This window comes from Electrona antarctica (genome assembly GCF_951216825.1).
Source record: "Electrona antarctica genome assembly, contig: scaffold_320, whole genome shotgun sequence".
Classification (NCBI taxonomy): Eukaryota; Metazoa; Chordata; class Actinopteri; order Myctophiformes; family Myctophidae; genus Electrona; species Electrona antarctica.
The window spans coordinates 89,998-110,923 of NW_027637651.1; the positions used below are offsets into that span (position 1 = coordinate 89,998).

The 20,926-nt window shown below is 45.3% G+C and overlaps 1 protein-coding gene across 1 annotated transcript in view; it reads left to right on the top strand.

The window, feature by feature from the left end:
- The window catches only part of cep85l (centrosomal protein 85L), a gene marked incomplete at its 5' end in the record, with an annotated part of 36,202 nt that extends 25,272 nt beyond the window's left edge, over window positions 1–10,930 (top strand). The window contains 3 exons of the mRNA XM_079531611.1: window positions 4,975–5,034; window positions 5,341–5,500; window positions 9,358–10,930. Of these exons, the coding sequence (XP_079387737.1) occupies window positions 4,975–5,034; window positions 5,341–5,500; window positions 9,358–9,551 (414 nt within the window). The 3' untranslated portion in view covers window positions 9,552–10,930. The remainder of the gene's footprint in view (window positions 1–4,974; window positions 5,035–5,340; window positions 5,501–9,357) is intronic.
- Window positions 10,931–20,926: the final 9,996 nt, after the last annotated feature.

Sequence of the window (20,926 nt, forward strand, 5' to 3'; positions counted from 1 at the left end):
CTGAACGGGTTAAGGTACCTTAACTTAAGGTTAAGGTAACTAAGGGGTTCCCGTCCTGAATGGGTTAAGGTACCTTAACTTAACTTAAGGTAACTAAGGGGTTCCCGTCCTGAACGGGTTAAGGTACCTTAACTTAAGGTTAAGGTAACTAAGGGGTTCCCGTCCTGAACGGGTTAAGGTACCTTAACTTAAGGTTAAGGTAACTAAGGGGTTCCCGTCCTGAATGGGTTAAGGTACCTTAACTTAACTTAAGGTAACTAAGGGGTTCCCGTCCTGAACGGGTTAAGGTACCTTAACTTAACTTAAGGTAACTAAGGGGTTCCCGTCCTGAACGGGTTAAGGTACCTTAACTTAACTTAAGGTAACTAAGGGGTTCCCGTCCTGAATGGGTTAAGGTACCTTAACTTAAGGTTAAGGTAACTAAGGGGTTCCCGTCCTGAACGGGTTAAGGTACCTTAACTTAAGGTTAAGGTAACTAAGGGGTTCCCGTCCTGAACGGGTTAAGGTACCTTAACTTAACTTAAGGTAACTAAGGGGTTCCCGTCCTGAACGGGTTAAGGTACCTTAACTTAACTTAAGGTAACTAAGGGGTTCCCGTCCTGAACGGGTTAAGGTACCTTAACTTAACTTAAGGTAACTAAGGGGTTCCCGTCCTGAACGGGTTAAGGTACCTTAACTTAAGGTTAAGGTAACTAAGGGGTTCCCGTCCTGAACGGGTTAAGGTACCTTAACTTAAGGTTAAGGTAACTAAGGGGTTCCCGTCCTGAATGGGTTCAGGTACCTTAACTTAAGGTTAAGGTAACTAAGGGGTTCCCGTCCTGAACGGGTTAAGGTACCTTAACTTAAGGTTAAGGTAACTAAGGGGTTCCCGTCCTGAACGGGTTAAGGTACCTTAACTTAAGGTTAAGGTAACTAAGGGGTTCCCGTCCTGAACGGGTTAAGGTACCTTAACTTAACTTAAGGTTAAGGTAACTAAGGGGTTCCCGTCCTGAACGGGTTAAGGTACCTTAACTTAAGGTTAAGGTAACTAAGGGGTTCCCGTCCTGAACGGGTTCAGGTACCTTAACTTAAGGTTAAGGTAACTAAGGGGTTCCCGTCCTGAACGGGTTAAGGTACCTTAACTTAAGGTTAAGGTAACTAAGGGGTTCCCGTCCTGAATGGGTTCAGGTACCTTAACTTAAGGTTAAGGTAACTAAGGGGTTCCCGTCCTGAACGGGTTAAGGTACCTTAACTTAAGGTTAAGGTAACTAAGGGGTTCCCGTCCTGAACGGGTTAAGGTACCTTAACTTAAGGTTAAGGTAACTAAGGGGTTCCCGTCCTGAACGGGTTAAGGTACCTTAACTTAACTTAAGGTAACTAAGGGGTTCCCGTCCTGAACGGGTTAAGGTACCTTAACTTAAGGTTAAGGTAACTAAGGGGTTCCCGTCCTGAACGGGTTAAGGTACCTTAACTTAAGGTTAAGGTAACTAAGGGGTTCCCGTCCTGAACGGGTTAAGGTACCTTAACTTAAGGTTAAGGTAACTAAGGGGTTCCCGTCCTGAATGGGTTAAGGTACCTTAACTTAAGGTTAAGGTAACTAAGGGGTTCCCGTCCTGAATGGGTTAAGGTACCTTAACTTAAGGTTAAGGTAACTAAGGGGTTCCCGTCCTGAACGGGTTAAGGTACCTTAACTTAACTTAAGGTAACTAAGGGGTTCCCGTCCTGAACGGGTTAAGGTACCTTAACTTAAGGTTAAGGTAACTAAGGGGTTCCCGTCCTGAATGGGTTCAGGTACCTTAACTTAAGGTTAAGGTAACTAAGGGGTTCCCGTCCTGAACGGGTTCAGGTACCTTAACTTAAGGTTAAGGTAACTAAGGGGTTCCCGTCCTGAACGGGTTCAGGTACCTTAACTTAACTTAAGGTAACTAAGGGGTTCCCGTCCTGAACGGGTTAAGGTACCTTAACTTAAGGTTAAGGTAACTAAGGGGTTCCCGTCCTGAACGGGTTCAGGTACCTTAACTTAACTTAAGGTAACTAAGGGGTTCCCGTCCTGAACGGGTTAAGGTACCTTAACTTAAGGTTAAGGTAACTAAGGGGTTCCCGTCCTGAACGGGTTAAGGTACCTTAACTTAAGGTTAAGGTAACTAAGGGGTTCCCGTCCTGAATGGGTTCAGGTACCTTAACTTAAGGTTAAGGTAACTAAGGGGTTCCCGTCCTGAATGGGTTAAGGTACCTTAACTTAACTTAAGGTAACTAAGGGGTTCCCGTCCTGAACGGGTTAAGGTACCTTAACTTAACTTAAGGTAACTAAGGGGTTCCCGTCCTGAACGGGTTAAGGTACCTTAACTTAAGGTTAAGGTAACTAAGGGGTTCCCGTCCTGAACGGGTTAAGGTACCTTAACTTAAGGTTAAGGTAACTAAGGGGTTCCCGTCCTGAATGGGTTCAGGTACCTTAACTTAAGGTTAAGGTAACTAAGGGGTTCCCGTCCTGAATGGGTTAAGGTACCTTAACTTAAGGTTAAGGTAACTAAGGGGTTCCCGTCCTGAATGGGTTCAGGTACCTTAACTTAAGGTTAAGGTAACTAAGGGGTTCCCGTCCTGAATGGGTTCAGGTACCTTAACTTAAGGTTAAGGTAACTAAGGGGTTCCCGTCCTGAATGGGTTCAGGTACCTTAACTTAAGGTTAAGGTAACTAAGGGGTTCCCGTCCTGAATGGGTTCAGGTACCTTAACTTAAGGTTAAGGTAACTAAGGGGTTCCCGTCCTGAACGGGTTAAGGTACCTTAACTTAAGGTTAAGGTAACTAAGGGGTTCCCGTCCTGAACGGGTTAAGGTACCTTAACTTAAGGTTAAGGTAACTAAGGGGTTCCCGTCCTGAACGGGTTCAGGTACCTTAACTTAACTTAAGGTAACTAAGGGGTTCCCGTCCTGAACGGGTTAAGGTACCTTAACTTAAGGTTAAGGTAACTAAGGGGTTCCCGTCCTGAACGGGTTAAGGTACCTTAACTTAAGGTTAAGGTAACTAAGGGGTTCCCGTCCTGAACGGGTTAAGGTACCTTAACTTAACTTAAGGTAACTAAGGGGTTCCCGTCCTGAACGGGTTAAGGTACCTTAACTTAACTTAAGGTAACTAAGGGGTTCCCGTCCTGAACGGGTTAAGGTACCTTAACTTAACTTAAGGTAACTAAGGGGTTCCCGTCCTGAATGGGTTAAGGTACCTTAACTTAACTTAAGGTAACTAAGGGGTTCCCGTCCTGAATGGGTTAAGGTACCTTAACTTAACTTAAGGTAACTAAGGGGTTCCCGTCCTGAACGGGTTCAGGTACCTTAACTTAACTTAAGGTAACTAAGGGGTTCCCGTCCTGAATGGGTTAAGGTACCTTAACTTAAGGTTAAGGTAACTAAGGGGTTCCCGTCCTGAACGGGTTAAGGTACCTTAACTTAAGGTTAAGGTAACTAAGGGGTTCCCGTCCTGAACGGGTTAAGGTACCTTAACTTAAGGTTAAGGTAACTAAGGGGTTCCCGTCCTGAACGGGTTAAGGTACCTTAACTTAACTTAAGGTAACTAAGTATATTTAGCTCACTCTGTTTTACCTCCACCAGAAACGTTAAAGGTTTCATGACTAATTTTCATTTATTTTTATGTTTCGTTTTTCTTTTATAGGTTCAAATTACATTCAGTGGATTTTCTGTGGCCTGGGGTTTTCTCTGTGTGTTCTGAAGCCTTTTGAGCAGCAATGAAAACAGTGAAAACGGTGACATCTGCTGGCAGAACCCATTTACATATATGGGATTTGCAGGCTGTGACATCACAGTCAGGAGGAATATCAGAGCACCTGTTTGAGCGAGAAAACAAAACCCCCCAGACCACAGAAAACCCCCCCAGACCACAGAAAACCCCCCAGACCACAGAACCCCCCCCCCCAGACCACAGAAAACCCCCAGACCACAGAAAACCCCCCAGACCACAGAACCCCCCCCCCCCAGACCACAGAAAACCCCCCAGACCACAGAACCCCCCCCCAGACCACAGAAACCCCCCAGACCACAGAAACCCCCCCAGACCACAGAAACCCCCCCAGACCACAGAAACCCCCCAGACCACAGAAACCCCCCCAGACCACAGAAACCCCCCCAGACCACAGAAAACCCCCCAGACCACAGAAACCCACCCAGACCACAGAAAACCCCCCAGACCACAGAAACCCCCCCAGACCACAGAAAACCCCCCAGACCACAGAAAACCCCCCAGACCACAGAAACCCCCCAGACCACAGAAAACCCCCCAGACCACAGAAACCCCCCCAGACCACAGAAACCCCCCCAGACCACAGAAAACCCCCCAGACCACAGAAACCCCCCCAGACCACAGAAACCCCCCAGACCACAGAAACCCCCCAGACCACAGAAACCCCCCAGACCACAGAAACCCCCCAGACCACAGAAACCCCCCGACCACAGAAACCCCCCAGACCACAGAACCCCCCCCAGACCACAGAACCCCCCCAGACCACAGAAACCCCCCCAGACCACAGAAACCCCCCCAGACCACAGAAACCCCCCCAGACCACAGAAACCCCCCCAGACCACAGAAACCCCCCAGACCACAGAAACCCCCCCAGACCACAGAAACCCCCCAGACCACAGAAACCCCCCCCCCCCCCAGACCACAGAAACCCCCCCAGACCACAGAAACCCCCCAGACCACAGAAACCCCCCCAGACCACAGAAACCCCCCAGACCACAGAAACCCCCCCAGACGACAGAAACCCCCCAGACCACAGAAACCCCCCCCCCCCAGACCACAGAAACCCCCCCAGACCACAGTAAACCTACTGAATGTTAAAAGTTCAGGGTTTTTTTGGGGGTGAAATTGAGCTCGGAAAACCTACGTTTTACGAATAGCGTTTTTCAACATAATGCTTAAAACACCACCTGCACAAACATGTGGTAGTGATATTGATGATGTCATAATGATGTCATGATGATGTCACAGGCCACGGAGAGGAGGCTGCAGCTGCAGAACGACGTCACCCAACAGCTGCAAGACAGACAGGTACCTGTCTGTCTGTCTGTCTGTCTGTCTGTCTGTCTGTCTGTCTGTCTGTCTGCCTGCCTGCCTGTCTGTCTGTCTGTCTGCCTGCCTGCCTGCCTGCCTGCCTGCCTGCCTGCCTGCCTGCCTGCCTGCCTGTCTGTCTGTCTGTCTGTCTGTCTGTCTGTCTGTCTGCCTGCCTGCCTGCCTGCCTGCCTGCCTGTCTGTCTGTCTGTCTGTCTGTCGGACCCCACTTTGGGAAGCATAAGTGTAAAATTATGGGTATTTCTCCATATCAATAATCGATCATCCCCCCCCCCCCCCCTCCAGAACCACAGACGGGGTGAAATGGCGCCCCCTGCTGCAGAGAGTGGCTCCCTGCTGAAGGAGATGTCTCTGTGTCTGACGGACCTCCAGGCTCTGTGCTCAGTACTGGTCCAGCGCGCACGTGGGCAGACACCCAACATCAGCCTGCTCCTGGGGATACAGTGTAATGCACGCACGCACGCACGCACGCACGCACGCACGCACGAACGCACGCACGCACGAACGCACGCTCGCAAAAATGTCACAAAGTCAAATAGAATCCTGGTCTCTAAACTGCCTTCCTGTGGCCAGAGCCTTAGGTCGCCTTCACACCAGAAAGCTTTACTGAGATTAAAATGAATCCTGCTGCACGTTGGTGTGAAGCCTCGTTCCAAATCCTAATGCGCATCAAAGAACCGCATTCTACTCCGCCCAAAAACCGGGCGTTTCGCTTCGCTTCCAATCGCACTTGATTTCGATTCGGTGCAGGTGTGAATGCAATCCGCAGCAAATAAAGGAAATGAAGCAAACAATGTGGCGGGTGTGGAGCTGAACACAGTTGGAGACGGAGAAGGCATATTCTACGCAGCGCAAAGATGTCCCGTTACCGTGGATAGATGTGGTCGAATGAGGAGACCGAAGCCCTGATCGAAATGAGGACGAGTACATTAACCCATTGCTTAAGGAAACGCATAAAAACACTGCAGTCTGTGTATTATAGACTACAGAATATTCTGTCTGTGCGTAAACATGGAGTGCTGTCACTGTGTGGGGAGTAGGGACTTTCTTCATCTAAACGTTTTGCGCTGCTGTCTGTGCTCAGTGTGTAGAGAGAGAGAGAGAGAGAGAGACACAAGACACATGCACGTTATGAGTATAACTTTAACACCATAGATGTCACTGTGTAGACTATAGAGCGTGATGTCACTGTGTAGCTATAGAGCGTCGCAGTCCCGCCTCCTACCCTGGACCAGGAAATGAAACCCAATGCATTATTCTCATAGACATTTCTTAAAGTATTTATTTAAAGACGGTTACGCCGCGGACAAAGCCAACTCGAGTCGTGACAACTCATGACAACACAAACAATATTTTGGACCAAACAAATAATTACAAAGAAGAAAAACAACAAAAAAAGTGTTGTAACCTGCTGTTTTTTTCTTCTTTCTAATTATTTGTTTGGTCCAAAATATTGTTTGTGTTGTCATGAGTTGTCACGACTCGAGTTGGCTTTGTCCGCGGCGTAACCGTCTTTAAATAAATACTTTAAGAAATGTCTATGAGAATAATGCATTGGATTTCATTTCCTGGTCCAGGGTAGGAGGCGGGACTGCGACGCTCTATAGTTTATGAATTGAACACATTGATTGCTGCGGATGATGACAGCACAGTGTGAAGGCAAACCGCAGCAAATTAAATATGCAAGAATCCCAATTTCTCTGCCCATTCGCATCGAGTCTACCGAAGTATTAGGTGTGAATGCGACCTTAGATGACAGAGTTACACAAACTGCGTTCACTTCATGGGGCTTCAGTCCAATGGCGGCTCTCCTATGGGGACAACCAACTGGGACAAGTCCTGGACCGGAAGCAGGCAGAAATGCACTGGACTCAGGGCAACAGCCCATCTTTAATGATCTTAAATCCCTTTATTTTAGATTGTTTTGTAGTAATAGTACAACATAAACATTAAAGAGACTTTAGTTGTCACTGTACAATACTTTAAAACAGTTGTCATGTTGCACACATGCCTAAAATAGCTCTTATTTGCGCCGCCCTCGTTGAAAACAATGTATTTCCAACTCCAGCTTGTCTCAGTTCAGGCTGCATGAACAGCGCTCGGTTTCTGACCCCTCAATGTCGCAACTCTTCTATTAGATGGCTCTGGCTGGGGCGCCTGATGGATGGGAAAGGTAACTGGTCTCTATACTGCCTCCCCCTGGCCAGCCGGGGCGCCTGATTGAGGGGAAAGGAACTGGTCTCTATACTGCCTCCCCCTGGCCAGCCGAGGCGCCTGATGGAGGGGAAAGGAACTGGTCGGAATAACGTGTTCCTTCCATGCGCTACGTCCGGCCGGGGAAACTCCCCCCTGTCAGGTGAAAAGAAGCAGCTTGGACTCCTCATGCATAGAAGGAAGCATGAGGTCAGTCCGCTGCTCTCCCCAGGTTGGCAGAGGAAGTGTAGCGCCCAGGACTACATTAGATAATTGACACTGGGTGAAAAGAACGGGTTGTCAAATAGAATCTGTGCAGCTGATCAGTCAGCGTTGATGTTGTCTGGAGCCTCGGGATCGTTTTGGAAAAACGACACGTCAGGAACGATGCATTAAAAACTCATTTCGGCCACTCTTTTACTCTGTAAATCTGTGACGTTGTAGGGTGACCTGATGTCCCCCTTAGTGTGGGACAGTCCCTCATTTATTTACACATTGTGACTGGCAGGCATCAGTGTTCAAATTGAGACCCTGTCTGTCCCACATTGTGACTGGCAGGCATCAGTGTTCAAATTGAGACCCTGTCTGTCCCACATTGTGACTGGCAGGCATCAGTGTTCAAATTGAGACCCTGTCTGTCCCACATTGTGACTGACAGGCATCAGGGTTCAAATTGAGACCCTGTCCCACATTGTGACTGACCGGCATCAGGGTTCAAATTGAGACCCTGTCCCACATTGTGACTGACAGGCATCAGTGTTCACATTGAGACCCTGTCTGTCCCACATTGTGACTGACAGGCATCAGTGTTCAAATTGAGACCCTGTCTGTCCCACATTGTGACTGACAGGCATCAGTGTTCACATTGAGACCCTGTCTGTCCCACATTGTGACTGACAGGCATCAGTGTTCAAATTGAGACCCTGTCTGTCCCACATTGTGACTGGCAGGCATCAGTGTTCAAATTGAGACCCTGTCTGTCCCACATTGTGACTGACAGGCATCAGGGTTCAAATTGAGACCCTGTCTGTCCCACATTGTGACTGACAGGCATCAGGGTTAACATTGAGTCTCTGTCTTTCTGTTGTAAAACTCTCTCATTGTCTCTTTTCGTCCAATATGTGTTTTTAAGCCTGTTACAATAACATGAGAAATATCCCCTGTAGAATAATCCCCTGTATGTGATCATCAAAGTTAATTTAACTCTGAGAGTGAACAATTTTTTTACACTCTCAGAGTTACAGACCCATAAGGGTCCATTTGGTTCCATGTGTTACACTCTCAGAGTCATAGTCACAGACCCGTAAGGGTCCATTTGGTTCCATGTGTTACACTCTCAGAGTCACAGACCCGTAAGGGTCCATTTGGTTCCATGTGTTACACTCTCAGAGTCACAGACCCGTAAGGGTCCATTTGGTTCCATGTGTTACACTCTCAGAGTCACAGACCCGTAAGGGTCCATTTGGTTCCATGTGTTACACTCTCAGAGTCACAGACCCGTAAGGGTCCATTTGGTTCCATGTGTTACACTCTCAGAGTCACAGACCCGTAAGGGTCCATTTGGTTCCATGTGTTACACTCTCAGAGTCACAGACCCGTAAGGGTCCATTTGGTTCCATGTGTTACACTCTCAGAGTCACAGACCCGTAAGGGTCCATTTGGTTCCATGTGTTACACTCTCAGAGTCACAGACCCGTAAGGGTCCATTTGGTTCCATGTGTTACACTCTCAGAGTCACAGACCCGTAAGGGTCCATTTGGTTCCATGTGTTACACTCTCAGAGTCACAGTCCCGTAAGGGTCCATTTGGTTCCATGTGTTACACTCTCAGAGTCACAGACCCGTAAGGGTCCATTTGGTTCCATGTGTTACACTCTCAGAGTCACAGTCCCGTAAGGGTCCATTTGGTTCCATGTGTTACACTCTCAGAGTCACAGTCCCGTAAGGGTCCATTTGGTTCCAAACTATCATTTAGCTGCATGGGGACCTCCTGGAACTCCCTCAAGAACCCCTGGGGGTCCCCGGACCACTGCTTTAACTTCTGACAATAAAATGTGATTGTGATTCCTCTCTCTCTGTCTCTCTCTCTCTTGACATTTGACCTCCGCAGCCATGGGCGTGTCCGGGGAGGAGGGCGTGGACAACGCAGCGCTCCTCGGCCTATCAGAGGGAGGAGACGACAGCGGGAGTCTGCGGGACAAACTGCTGCAGGTCGGACAGCTGAGACGAGACATCGACGAGCTGCGGCGGAGCATGTCGGACCGCTATGCGCAGGACATGGGAGACAGCTGCATCACACAGTGATGCTACGCTAAGCTACGCTAGGCTAGGCTAGGCTACGCTACGCACAGGACATGGGAGACAGCTGCATCACACAGTGATGCTACGCTAAGCTACGCTAGGCTAGGCTAGGCTACGCTACGCAAAGGACATGGGAGACAGCTGCATCACACAGTGATGCTACGCTAAGCTACGCTAGGCTAGGCTACGCTACGCACAGGACATGGGAGACAGCTGCATCACACAGTGATGCTACGCTAAGCTAGGCTAGGCTAGGCTACGCTACGCACAGGACATGTGCGACAGCTGCATCACACAGTGATGCTACGCTACGCTAGGCTAGGTTAGGCTACGCTAGGCTACGCTATGCGCAGGACACTGGAGACAGCTGCATCACACAGTTATGCTACGCTAGGCTAGGCTACGCTACACGCAGGACATGGGAGACCGCTGCAACACACAGTGATGCTACGCTAGGCTACGCTAGGCCAGGCTACGCTGTGCGCAGGACATGGGCGACAGCTGCATCACGCAGTGACCGCTACGAACGGGAAGCCTCCTCAAAAAAGGGAATTGCAAGAAGAGGACTTGTGTTTTTATTTTATTGAAACTGTAAAGTTCTACATATACGTCAAAGGAAGTTTTATTTTATTTTGTTTTTATTTAATCTGCAGTTCTACGTTTAAAAGAAGGGATTGTGAATGTAGGACCAAAGCTGTGAATCGTTTTTAGCGTTAGCAGTTAACGCTTAGCGTTAGCGCTTAGCGGTTAGTGGGCGGTTAGCGCTTAGCGTTAGCGGGAAGCGCTTAGCGGTTTGCGGTGAGCAAAAAACAACAACTGCTGCTCTTGTGCTCCAAGTGCCTGTGTTTGAGTGGCAGGTCATTCCGGCCAATTAGCTGCCTGCTGCCTCACCATGCACTTTTCCATCCAATCATCTTGTGAGGTCTTCACCAGGCGGGGCGGTATTCTGATTGACAGCTCGTCTGATTGACAGCTCGTCTGATTGACAGCTCGTCTGCGTCTCACCAGCGATGAAGCGCTTCTCGAAGAGACCGTGAGCGACAACGCTCCGCGTTGCGACGTCGGCCACTCCCCTCTTTGAGCGAGGTTTCACCTCGGCTCCGCCCCCAACACTTTTTTTTATTGGTTGAGATCTGCGCTAGTGGTTGCCATTGGTTGAGATCTGCGCTAGTGGTCCCCGACCCCCAGGGGGTCCTCGAGGTTTTCTATTCAATGATTTTGCTAGAAAGGTGTTCATACTGGTTAACTTTAAACAGTGAAGTTAAAGGTAATACATGTCTTTGATATAAAGGCTTTGTTGCTCATGTGTTGCTTGATTTGATCCTTATCCAGCTGGTTGAGGCCTCGTATAGGCCACGGAATGAGTTTGAACCTGCCACACATGGACTAGTGGAGTGAGTTTTAACCTGCCACACATGGACTAGTGGAGTGAGTTTTAACCTGCCACACATGGACTAGTGGAGTGAGTTTTAACCTGCCACACATGGACTAGTGGAGTGAGTTGTAACCTGCCACACATGGACTAGTGGAGTGAGGCTTAACCATCCACACATGTACTAGTGGAGTGAGTCTTAACCAGCCACACATGGACTAGTGGAGTGAGTTTTAACCCGCCACACATGGGCTAGTGGAGTGAGTCTTAACCAGCCACACATGGACTAGTGGAGTGAGTTTTAACCTGCCACACATGGACTAGTGGAGTGAGTCTTAACCCACCACACATGGACTAGTGTAGTGAGTTTTAACCCGCCACACATGAACTAGTTGAGTGAGTCTTAACCCGCCACACATGGACTAGTGGAGTGAGTTTTAACCCGCCACACACAGACTAGTTGAGTGAGTCTTAACCTGCCACACATGGACTAGTGTAGTGAGTTTTAACCCGCCACACATTGACTGGTGGAGTGAGTTTTAACCCGCCACACATGGACTAGTGGAGTGAGTTTTAAACCGCCACACATGGACTAGTGGAGTGAGTCTTAACCAGCCACACATGTACTAGTGGAGTGAGTTTTAACCCGCCACACATTGACTGGTGGAGTGAGTTTTAACCCGCCACACATGGACTAGTGGAGTGAGGCTTAACCAGCCACACATGTACTAGTGGAGTGAGTCTTAACCAGCCACACATGGACTAGTGGAGTGAGTTTTAACCAGCCACACATGGACTAGTGGAGTGAGTTTTAACCTGCCACACATGGACTAGTGGAGTGAGTCTTAACCCACCACACATGGACTAGTGGAGTGAGTTTTAACCCGCCACACATTAACTAGTTGAGTGAGTCTTAACCCGCCACACATGGACTAGTGGAGTGAGTTTTAACCCGCCACACATGGACTAGTTTAGTGAGTCTTAACCTGCCACACATGGACTAGTGGAGTGAGTTTTAACCCGCCACACATGGACTAGTGGAGTGAGTTTTAACCCGCCCCACATTGACTGGTGGAGTGAGTTTTAACCCACCACACATGTCAGACTAGTGGCGTGAGTTTTAACCCGCCACACATGTCAGACTAGTGAAGTGGAGTTTTAACCCGCCACACATGGACTAGTGGAGTGAGTTTTAACCCGCCACGCATTGACTGGTGGAGTGAGTTTTAACCCGCCACACATGTACTAGTGGAGTGAGTTTTAACCCGCCACACATGGACTAGTGGAGTGAGTCTTAACCATCCACACATGTCAGACTAGTGGAGTGAGTTTTAACCCGCCACACATGTCAGACTAGTGGAGTGAGTCTTAACCAGCCACACATGTCAGACTAGTGGAGTGAGTCTTAACCCGCCACATTATGTTACACCCAGATTCAAACGTCACAACAGAACACAACTCTGGGAGGAAACATAATTCAAACAATTCCAGACTATTTTTGTTTTGCTGTCAGATTGGTCTGGTTTCCAGGCTACCATTTTTTTATTATTATTTTGTTTTCATTAACAACGTTAACCCTTCCCGTCCTGTTCCGTCACTGTGGGCTAAAATCCTGACCTTATACGACCTGGTGTTGCACAGCAGATCTACAAGCTCACAGCCGCACAGATCTACAAGGTCACAGCCACGCAGATCTACAAGCTCACAGCCGCGCAGATCTACAAGCTCACAGCCGGGCAGATCTACAAGCTCACAACGCATGCTTGTGGATCTTCCAGGTTTCGTGGTCTTAAGGGGTTAACCTCAGAGGGAGAAGCAGTCATGAAAAAAATAAACTTTTATAATAATTAAGATGTTTTGAAACCAGGAATGTGATGTAATCTTTATTTAATTTGTATTTGTATGCTTTATATTATGTATGATTTTAGATGAAAAGAAAAGTGTGTAAATCAGCGCATGTTTCGGTGAATTCGGTGTGTGCGTGCGTGCATGTGTGTGTGTGTGTCGTCAGGGCACAACGAACGCATCATTAGCATGATTAATTAGCCTGCCCGATTAACGACAAATAACGTTTTGTTTTTCATGGCGTTCGTTCTGTGTATCTGACGAACATTTTGACCAAAACGTCTTAACCGCGAGCGATGACGTCTATAAACGGTAGATATCTATTAGCCTGGCTTGGCCAGCCTCATAGCGGAGATTCACTGAAGATTCTTCCCCGCGGAGGAAACATCAGTGAACCCTCGCTATGAGTCTGGCCGCGCCAGGCTAGATATCTATAGCGATAACGTCTATAAACGGTAGATATCTACAGCGATAATGTCTATAAACTGTAGATATCTATAGCGATAATGTCTATAAACGGTAGATATCTACAGCGATAATGTCTATAAACGGTAGATATCTATAGCGATAATGTCTATAAACGGTAGATATTTATAGCGATAATGTCTATAAACGGTAGATATCTACAGCGATAATGTCTATAAACGGTAGATATCTATAGCGATAATGTCTATAAACGGTAGATATCTATAGCGATAATGTCTATAAACGGTAGATATCTACAGCGATAATGTCTATAAACTGTAGATATCTATAGCAGTTTAAACGTATTAGCGTTCTTAGAAAGCATCGAAAACATGAAGTGTTATAAAACATCTGAACATTAGAGGCCGATTACATATGATTTTTGGGGGTCCTTGACGTGACATAGTTTCAGAACCACAAATAGAAACACAGGGTTTTTCAGAAATCTGTCATGATTTTAGAAGACATTTGTAGTAATCAGTTCTGGGTCCTTAGAAGACATTTGTAGTAATCAGTTCTGGGTCCTTAGAAGACATTTGTAGTAATCAGTTCTGGGTCCTAGAAAATGGGTTTAAAACCGTATTGGGTTCTTAGAAAGCGTTGAAAACATTAAGTGTTCTATCTATGCAAAACTTCCACACGTTCTGCCAGCACGTCATAAACACAGACAAGTCCAAACGGTGACTGTACGCCGCCTCGTTACCGCTCGTTAAGACCATAATTATGCTAACGCTCCGACCTCGTCTCGTTAAGATCATATGCTAATTCGCCCCTTTTTTTTAATAAAAAAAAGCCATACCAATTAGAGGCACAAACAATGCATATGAACTCAGGTTGCAACGTAGGAGAGATGGAATGAAACCAACGTAGGAGAGATGGAATGAAACCTGACGAATGTATCGCTAACTGTCCTATACGCTACGGGACGTTTACGGACTCTCCCGGTTAGAGTACTGTCTTCCGCCCCGGTTAGAGTACTGTCTTCCGCCCCGGTTAGAGTACTGTCTTCCGCCCCGGTTAGAGTACTGTCTTCCGCCCCGGTTAGAGTACTGTCTTCCGCCCCGGTTAGAGTACTGTCTTCCGGTTGGTTGGTTGGCGGAAGACATGTCTTGCCTGCGGAGAATCAGATTGGGATTAAGAAGCCTTCAGTCGTACACAGAATAAAGGGGCCTTTCAAAACGTGACGCGACTATAGTTCATTTTCGACGAGAGCTGCGTTTTTTTGGCGCGGAGCAGTCCTGGTGCGGCAACGCAAGCGTATTTTTACGTGAGCACGGTCCCGTGAATTTGTTGCGTGCGTGCTCGTTACGTGCACACACCCCCCCGCGACTCACCAGACCTTGATTCTGTTTAGCTTTTTTTTTTTACGCTTGCGTTGTTGCGCCCCTCTGGAGCAGACCTGGAGGAGACCTGTGTTGATCCAGACCCTCTAGAGCAGAAGGGACTACTGTACATGTGTTGTTAGTGACTGGTTAAAATGCGATTCATGGAAATTGCCCTCCTAAAACGACGCCCTTCTCACAATAATACAAATGCGTGCGTGCGTGTGTGTGTGTGTGTGTGTGTGTGTGTGTGTGTGTGTGCACGTGCGTGCGTGCCTGTGTGTGTACGTGCGTGCGTGCCCGTGTGTGTGTGTGTGTGTGTGTGTGTGTGTGTGTGTGTGTGTGTGTGTGTCTCCGCGCACGTGCATGTGTGTGTGTTCTACTCACAACTGGCTGGCTTCCAGAAGAGTGTTAATTTGTCTAACGGTATTAAAATAATAACACAACAAATAATAACAGAGTTTCTACTGTTACAGTTAGCTGCTAGCTGCAACCTGCTAGCTGCTAGCTGTTAGCTGTTAGCTGCTAGCTGCTAGCTGTTAGCTTCTACTGTTACAGTTAGCTGCTAGCTGTTAGCTTCTACTGTTACAGTTAGCTGTTAGCTGCAGCTAGCTTCTACTGTTACAGTTAGCTGCTAACTGTTAGCTTCTACTGTTACAGTTAGCTGCTAGCTGCTAGCTGCTAGCTGTTAGCTGTTAGCTGCTAGCTGCTAGCTGTTAGCTTCTACTGTTACAGTTAGCTGTTAGCTGCAGCTAGCTTCTACTGTTACAGTTAGCTGCTAACTGTTAGCTTCTACTGTTACAGTTTACTATCTCTGGACATTGAGTTTTGCAGCTTGGAGTTGATTGGATGCCAAAACGCTCTATTTATATAGAAATACAAACAAAACAAAAACAAAACACACACAACAAAAAGTATTAAGTCGTATTTTTTACATGTTCAAAGCAGAGCGTTGGGATTTCACTTTGTTTGTACAGACGGCAAAATAAATGATATTTTTACATCTGAGTGTTTCTGTGTGTGTGTGTGTGTGTGTGTGTGTGTGTGTGTGTGTGTTTTCTCTTAATCCAGAGAGATTTACAGTAAATAGAACAACACATGGTGATACATCACATACATAGAAATAGAACAATAGAACAACACATGGTGATACATCACATACATAGAAATAGAACAATAGAACAACACATGGTGATACATCACATACATAGAAATAGAACAATAGAACAACACATGGTGATACATCACATACATAGAAATAGAACAATAGAACAACACATGGTGATACATCACATACATAGAAATAGAACAATAGAACAACACATGGTGATACATCACATGCATAGAAATAGAACAATAGAACAACACATGGTGATACATCACATACATAGAGATAGAACAATAGAACAACACATGGTGATACATCACATACATAGAAATAGAACAATAGAACAACACATGGTGATACATCACATACATAGAGATAGAACAATAGAACAACACATGGTGATACATCACATACATAGAAATAGAACAATAGAACAACACATGGTGATACATCACATACATAGAAATAGAACAATAGAACAACACATGGTGATACATCACATACATAGAAATAGAACAATAGAACAACACATGGTGATACATCACATACATAGAAATAGAACAATAGAACAACACATGGTGATACATCACATACATAGAAATAGAACAATAGAACAACACATGGTGATACATCACATACATAGAAATAGAACAACACATGGTGATACATCACATACATAGAAATAGAACAACACATGGTGATACATCACATACATAGAACAATAGAACAACACATGGTGATACATCACATACATAGAAATAGAACAATAGAACAACACATGGTGATGCATCACATACATTGAAATAGAACAACACATGGTGATACATCACATACATAGAAATAGAACAATAGAACAACACATGGTGATACATCACATACATAGAGATCATACATCATACATAGGGTCATCTAGGATCATAAGAACCTAACATCTGTCTAACAGTAGAACAGGGTTCCCCAATTAATTTTCCTCAAGGGCCATATTTTGACTAGGGTACCAGGCTGGGGGCCGAGTCTGCACGCACGAGGTCGAGGTATTGCCCTGAAAATACATTTCCAGGGCAAGACCCCATTTGAAAAGGATGCCCAGTTTGACATGCATAGGCTACTGACCCCCATGTAATGCCATTTATATCTGGGACCCCCTAAAAAAAAAAAAAAACATCTTCCAGGGGCCACAAGGGGGCGCTCCGCGGGCCGCAAATGGCCCGCCGGCCACCTATTGGGGAACCCTGCAGTAGAATATAGAAATAGACATCTAGGATCATCAGTAAACCATATGAAATGTCATGGGGGCCCAATTTCATATAGACTCAAGAGTTACATTGTGGTTAAACATGTTACTTAATTTACTAGAAGTCTGTTATCTCTCCTAATGGTACCAACACCATGTTATCTCTAATGGTACCAACACCATGTTATCTCTCCTAATGGTACCAACATCATGTTATCTCTAATGGTACCAACACCATGTTATCTCTCCTAATGGTACCAACACTATGTTATCTCTAATGGTACCAACATCATGTTATCTCTCCTAATGGTACCAACACCATGTTATCTCTAATGGTACCAACATCATGTTATCTCTCCTAATGGTACCAACACCATGTTATCTCTCCTAATGGTACCAACACCATGTTATCTCTCCTAATGGTACCAACACCATGTTATCTCTCCTAATGGTACCAACACCATGTTATCTCTAATGGTACCAACACCATGTTATCTCTCCTAATGGTACCAACACCATGTTATCTCTAATGGTACCAACACCATGTTATCTCTCCTAATGGTACCAACACCATGTTATCTCTAATGGCACCAACATCATGTTATCTCTCCTAATGGTACCAACACCATGTTATCTCTAATGGTACCAACATCATGTTATCTCTCCTAATGGTACCAACACTATGTTATCTCTCCTAATGGTACCAACACCATGTTATCTCTCCTAATGGTACCAACATCATGTTATCTCTCCTAATGGTACCAACACCATGTTATCTCTCCTAATGGTACCAACACCATGTTATCTCTCCTAATGGTACCAACACCATGTTATCTCTCCTAATGGTACCAACACCATGTTATCTCTCCTAATGGTACCAACACCATGTTATCTCTCCTAATGGTACCAACACCATGTTATCTCTCCTAATGGTACCAACATCATGTTATCTCTCCTAATGGTACCAACATCATGTTATCTCTCCTAATGGTACCAACATCATGTTATCTCTCCTAATGGTACCAACATCATGTTATCTCTCCTAATGGTACCAACATCATGTTATCTCTCCTAATGGTACCAACATCATGTTATCTCTCCTAATGGTACCAACACCATGTTATCTCTCCTAATGGTACCAACACCATGTTATCTCTAATGGCACCAACATCATGTTATCTCTCCTAATGGTACCAACACCATGTTATCTCTAATGGTACCAACATCATGTTATCTCTCCTAATGGTACCAACACTATGTTATCTCTCCTAATGGTACCAACACCATGTTATCTCTCCTAATGGTACCAACATCATGTTATCTCTCCTAATGGTACCAACACCATGTTATCTCTCCTAATGGTACCAACACCATGTTATCTCTCCTAATGGTACCAACACCATGTTATCTCTCCTAATGGTACCAACACCATGTTATCTCTCCTAATGGTACCAACACCATGTTATCTCTCCTAATGGTACCAACACCATGTTATCTCTCCTAATGGTACCAACATCATGTTATCTCTCCTAATGGTACCAACATCATGTTATCTCTCCTAATGGTACCAACATCATGTTATCTCTCCTAATGGTACCAACATCATGTTATCTCTCCTAATGGTACCAACATCATGTTATCTCTCCTAATGGTACCAACATCATGTTATCTCTCCTAATGGTACCAACACCATGTTATCTCTCCTAATGGTACCAACACCATGTTATCTCTCCTAATGGTACCAACACCATGTTATCTCTCCTAATGGTACCAACACCATGTTATCTCTCCTAATGGTACCAACATCATGTTATCTCTCATAATGGTACCAACACCATGTTATCTCTCCTAATGGTACCAACACCATGTTATCTCTCCTAATGGTACCAACACCATGTTATCTCTCCTAATGGTACCAACATCATGTTGTCTCTCCTAATGGTACCAACATCATGCTATCTCTCCTAATGGTACCAACACCATGTTATCTCTCCTAATGGTACCAACACCATGCTATCTCTCCTAATGGTACCAACATCATGTTATCTCTCCTAATGGGACCAACATCATGTGTTCTCTCCTAATGGTACCAACACCATGTTATCTCTCCTAATGGTACCAACATCATGTTATCTCTCCTAACGGTACCAACACCATGTTATCTCTCCTAATGGTACCAACACCATGTTATCTCTCCTAATGGTACCAACATCATGTTATCTCTCCTAATGGTACCAACACCATGTTATCTCTCCTAATGGTACCAACACCATGTTATCTCTCCTAATGGTACCAGCACCATGTTATCTCTCCTAATGGTACCAACACCATGTTATCTCTCCTAATGGTACCAACATCATGTTGTCTCTCCTAATGGTACCAACATCATGCTATCTTTCCTAATGGTACCAACATCATGTTATCTCTCCTAATGGTACCAACACCATGTTATCTCTCCTAATGGTACCAACACCATGCTATCTCTCCTAATGGTACCAACATCATGTTATCAATCCTAATGGGACCAACATCATGTGTTCTCTCCTAATGGTACCAACACCATGTTATCTCTCCTAATGGTACCAACATCATGTTATCTCTCCTAATGGTACCAACACCATGTTATCTCTAATGGTACCAACATCATGTTATCTCCTAATGGTACCAACATCATGTTATCTCTCCTAATGGTACCAACACCATGTTATCTCTCCTAATGGTACCAACACCATGCTATCTCTCCTAATGGTACCAACATCATGTTATCTCTCCTAATGGGACCAACATCATGTTATCTCTCCTAATGGTACCAACACCATGTTATCTCTCCTAATGGTACCAACATCATGTTATCTCTCCTAATGGTACCAACACCATGTTATCTCTAATGGTACCAACATCATGTTATCTCTCCTAATGGTACCAACATCATGTTATCTCTCCTAATGGTACCAACACCATGTTATCTCTCCTAATGGTACCAACACCATGTTATCTCTCCTAATGGTACCAACATCATGTTATCTCTAATGGTACCAACACCATGTTATCTCTCCTAATGGTACCAACATCATGTTATCTCTCCTAATGGTACCAACACCATGTTATCTCTCCTAATGGTACCAACACCATGTTATCTCTCCTAATGGTACCAACATCATGTTATCTCTCCTAATGGTATCAACACCATGTTATCTCTCCTAATGGTACCAACATCATGTTATCTCTCCTAATGGTATCAACACCATGTTATCTCTCCTAATGGTACCAACATCATGTTATCTCTCCTAATGGTACCAACACCATGTTATCTCTCCTAATGGTACCAACACCATGTTATCTCTCCTAATGGCACCAACATCATGTTATCTCTCCTAATGGTACCAACACCATGTTATCTCTCCTAATGGTACCAACATCATGTTATCTCTCCTAATGGTACCAACACCATGTTATCTCTCCTAATGGTATCAACACCATGTTATCTCTCCTAATGGTACCAACATCATGTTATCTCTCCTAATGGTACCAACATCATGTTATCTCTCCTAATGGTACCAACACCATGTTATCTCTCCTATTGGTACCAACACCATGTTATCTCTCCTAATGGTACCAACATCATGTTATCTCTCCTAATGGTACGAACATCATGTTATCTCTCCTAATGGTACCAACATCATGTTATCTCTCCTAATGGTACCAACATCATGTTATCTCTCCTAATGGTACCAACACCATGTTATCTATCCTAATGGTACCAACATCATGTTATATCTAATGGTACCAACACCATGTTATCTCTCCTAATGGTACCAACATCATGTTATCTCTCCTAATGGTACCAACACCATGTTATCTATCCTAATGGTACCAACACCATGTTATCTCTCCTAATGGTACCAACATCATGTTATCTCTCCTAATGGTACCAACACCATGTTATCTCTCCTAATGGTACCAACACCATGTTATCTCTCCTAATGGTACCAACACCATGTTATCTCTCCTAATGGTACCAACACCATGTTA